General features: G+C 42.1%; 1 protein-coding gene across 2 annotated transcripts in view; it reads left to right on the top strand.

The window, feature by feature from the left end:
• Positions 1–3,401, top strand: part of atrn (attractin) — a 130,813-nt gene extending 127,412 nt beyond the window's left edge. For both annotated transcript variants that reach the window (XM_024262193.2, XM_024262268.2), the window contains exon 29: positions 2,887–3,401. In XM_024262193.2, coding sequence (XP_024117961.1) covers positions 2,887–3,011 — 125 coding nt within the window. In that variant the 3' untranslated portion in view covers positions 3,012–3,401. The remainder of the gene's footprint in view (positions 1–2,886) is intronic.
• The last annotated feature ends 1,144 nt before the right edge of the window (positions 3,402–4,545 follow it).

The raw sequence follows: 4,545 nt of genomic DNA, 5'->3' as shown, positions 1-4,545 counted from the left end.
TTTTATTAGTCAGTTACTTAGGGAGTGAATTCTTGTTCCAGGGTCTGGAAACACAAATTGTTACATTTGGGGGCCTTGACTGCTACAGCAGCTACCTGTCAAACTTCAGGTATTTATATTTTGGCTGTGTTGCCCGATTTGCGCCTCGTCGCTCTAATCGAGCTGCTGGCAGACTTTTGCGTCGCGCCCATCGCTCAAACTGCGCCGCCTGGCTTCAGATCGCCTCAGAGCGCGCCTGTACCATTGACTTATCAAAACTGGCCGCCTCTGCCACGCAAATCAGGTTCGGTGTGAACTCACCTTTAGTTTTTCATTATTTAAGTTGTGAGGAATTAGAAGCAGACAAAACAATGCAGTTTGAAAATCTTGTAGTTACGAACAAACTACAGATCAAAAGCTCCTTGCTCTGCTTGATACATCCACTTGTAGAAGACTGTTTTCCTCTTCTGAGCTGGTATCTGGATCTAAACTGTACGGCTGGATACCTCCAACACTGTTTTTGTTGCACTGGTAATGATCGGTTCAGGTTGTGAGGGCTGTAAGCTAGCAGGAGTGTGTGTAAACAAAGGGATGATGGGAAGTGAGCACAAGCTTAACTCAGAGGTGAATTTCTAATCAACTCCTGTCGCTCTGCAGAAACTATGTCCCAGAAAACGACACATGTTTTTAGGTTTTGTCTAAAAACAGCATCATCATTAAAAGACCTTTAGGAACACTTTGAAAATAGATCAAGCAATGATTGGAGTGGGGCTTCAGGCACATCTAAGCCATAGTTGTCATTTTGGTTGATGTATGTTTATTAGCATCTATACTTATTAGAAATGAGATTACTACCAAAAAATCCAATATTGGTCGTAAAACAGCTTCTATCGGGTAATTCAGTCATTTTCATCGGTCCATTTTATAGGCTCCGTAGGTCCAGCCTCTCCGCCAGCATCACTCCAGTCTCCAGATCATCGGCGTGCCTCTGGGTCTTACTAATTACCATGAGGTCCTGGGCTCCTGAGAGCGCTCCCTTAGGTGGCGTTTGAGACTGTTGGTTAAGCTCCACCTTCTCCACATATCTAACATGTTCATAGATTTCTAGCTTGCTTCCAGGACGGTGATGGTTTCCTCTCTGCACATGTGCCTTCAGCGTATTGCTGAGGTTGTTTTGAGCCAACCCCTTCATCCACACTTAGATCAAACAGCGAGTCGATGACTGCACAGACGACTGCATGTTTACTTCAGATGGGACTTTCTCTTTTGAATTCCTGAGTCCTGGACACGCGTCTGTTCTTCAGTTTCCTGCTGCAGTTCCGTACAGTGGAGGAAAAATGCCTTTGATCCACTGCTGTTTTTTAGGTTTGAAAATAAAGAAATCAACTTTAAAAAAATGTATATGAATTTATTAAAAAAAAATATTTGAACCCTCTTACTGGAAAGACTTAGACCTTCTTATCAGCTGAGAGGTCAAAGGTTTCCTATAGTTGATCAGGTTTCTGCACACATCAGGATGAGTTTTGGTCCACTCTTCTTTAAGAAGGATTTCTAAATCCTTCAGATTTGGAGGCTGTTGCTGGGTAACTCTGAGCTTCAGCTCTCTCCAGAGGTTTTCTAGAGGATTGAGGTCCAAAGACTGGCAGGACCACTCCATGACCTTCATCTGCTTCCTTGTTTGTCTTGGTTAAATGTTTTGGGTCATGACCCTGTTGAAAGACCCATTTTTAGCCTCCTGGCTTAAGGGGGCTCTCACTCAAGATCTGATGATACATGGCTCCACCCATCCTCCCGTTTTTTTCTTAAATCTTGATCATCATGATGAAATATTAAGCATAAATTCACGTGTTCTCTCTGTTTTAATAGAGAGTGGCTGTCATTTCTTACTCCACACATCATTCCCTGATGTAGTTTTCACAGCATGGTTTAGATGTGATATTGTGAGAAACATTTTCAAAAAATTGAAGTGAAAAAGAAAATGTTTTTCTAACTGATTTCAGTAAAAAAATACATTTTTTTCTGGTTAGTAACAACTGTGCAACAAATAGTGACTACATTTTTTTTATGTTACGTACAGAAAAAATGTTAAGGTTACTATCTGGTGGTTACTGAACATTTTTTTCTAAAAACATTTTTTTTTTTTTTTTAAATGGAAGTAAAAACTTTTGTTCTGGTTTCTAACTGGTGAGCACTAGATAGCAACTTTGTTTTTTTATTAATTGAAGTTAAAAAAATTCTGGTTACTATCTGGTACATATCAGATAGTAACTGAACATTTTTATTTCCAAAAATTAGATAATAATTGCTATTATTTATTTATTTTTATTTATTTATTTTTTATTTAAGTAAAAACTTTTGTTCTGGTTACTACTTAGTACCAGAAAAATGTGTTTTTCTTAAAGTCAGGGTTTGGAAATTTTATTCTATTTTTCTTTAAATTGAAGTTAAAAAATATATTTCTAAAAAATTAAGTAAAAAAAATAGTTTTTGTTACTAACTGGTGCGCACAGGATAGTAACCATATTTTTTTTAAACTTCTAATTTTTTATTTATTTATTTCAATGTCCCTTTAGGGGCTCTATAAACATTTACTTTGTTGATTAAAATAAATGGTTTTTCTGAGATGTGACTTTTCCGAGCCTCTGATAAAACCCCACATTATGATATTACCCCCTCAGACTGAAGACAGCATCATCTCCTCTGATCCTGAAGTGCCATCATTCTTTATCCTAAAATGTGACACGTTCTCTCTAATCTTAGCTGATGTTGTGTTAAATAGATGTTTTCCAACCATCACATCAGTTTCTGACAGTTTTTGTAGTTTCAGTTCACAGAGAAGAAAGAACTTGTTGATCAGAGGAAGTTTGTGTTCTGCCCTCTTTGAGTGATGCGGTTGTGTGTGTGCAGGTTTGGCGGTGGCCAGCGCGCTGGTGGACGTCTCTCAGCAGATGTGCGTCAACTACAAGGAGAAGCCCGGAGGTCTGAGGAACCGCAAACAGCAGCCGGCCGCTCAGCCGTCCACATGCATCTGAGCGTCCCGACACCCCAACACCCAAAGCTCTGTCACCCCTCTCACCTTGGCCCCCTCCTTTAAAGACTTCTGCCAGCCTAGTGCCGGCAGGGAGAGGTGCATGCTGGGATGTAGGACTGGAAACTCATGTGGTGGACTGAATCCTCAGCAAACTCTCTCTCTCCTCCCACTGCGGCTTTGGGGGCGCTCAAATGGATGTGGAAAGCGGAGGGAGAGTGAGGAAGAGGAAGGGGGAGAAAACAGGAGGTGCTCCTTCCTTCCTTCCACCTTGAACATGTTTTACATTTGTCGACGCCGCCTCGTTGGAGCGGAGGCGGCTGCGGCTCGCTGCTAGAGAGATCCATGAGACTTTGCAACCTCCGGTGTTGACGATAAATTTAAGTTATTGTGGTTTGTTTTGTATTCATTTGAACAAACTGGACACGCTCAGCTGCACACACTTCCAGAAGGAAACTTTCCAGGCTCTCGCATCCATTCGTAGCCCCGTTCCACCTGCTGTCACATTCACGGCTGACTGGACAGTCGGTCTGGGAGCGCTAACAGGATGTAGTTTTAGCAGATCGACTGTTGGAGTTCACCCTCACAGCCAAGTCTCTCCTGATCAGCCATGGCGTCTTCTCCCTCCTCTGCCTCTGTGGGGCTGCAGCGGAGCACAAAAGGTTTCCACCGTGAAAGAATCCCGGGGTTTGAGGGCGTGGCTTCAGATGGGTCTGAGGTTACGGTTTAGGAATCCATCGCTACTGATGCCGCATTCTGTCATGCGGTCCTCCTGCCTCCCATCTTCATGGATCTGCGCAGACGGACACTTATCCCGTCTGCGCAGTAGTGCTGCCACAAACTATTATTTTAACAGTTGAATAATCACCGATTATTTTTTTCCGATTAGTCGACCAATCGGGTCATGGGCAGAGTGGATGTAAAGCACACATCTTAACCATCATTAGACTTAAACTAAAACTAGATATATTCACACTAGCATTATCTGTGGTGAGCTGAAATTGGCAGCCGAAGATGCTAGTGACGATAGCTGAAGATGCTAAAGTTGATAGCTGAAAACACTGAAGCTAATAGCCTGCTCAAATATTAGTTAAATGCCAAATTAGCCTTAAAAACAACAAAAAAGCCGAAGTTAGCCAAAACAGCTAGCATGTAGCTAAAATATTAGCTAAACTCAAAATTAGCCCCCACCCCAAAAAAAACCTGAAAAAATCCTAAATTACCCAAAACAGCTAGCATGTAACTGAAATATTAGCTGAAGTCCAAAAAGCTAGCAGAATGCCGTTATAACTTTCCACTTTACTACACTCTGACTCCATATAATAAAAAGGAACGACTAATCGACTATTAGATTAGTCTTAGACTATTTTAATAGTCGATTAGTCGTCGTTTAGTCGACTGATCGTGGCAGCCCTTCAGCGCAGACACAGTCATCTAAACGGTACCCGGTCAACTCGTCAGGAGCCCCAGTCAGACGCTCCCTGTCTGTTTGCTTTATAGCACTGTGGATGGGCTTTAAGAAGCCCCTGCACCCGGGC

Source organism: Oryzias melastigma, linkage group LG22, assembly GCF_002922805.2.
Source record: "Oryzias melastigma strain HK-1 linkage group LG22, ASM292280v2, whole genome shotgun sequence".
Lineage (NCBI taxonomy): Eukaryota > Metazoa > Chordata > Actinopteri > Beloniformes > Adrianichthyidae > Oryzias > Oryzias melastigma.
This window is presented reverse-complemented; position numbering and strand designations above follow the sequence as displayed.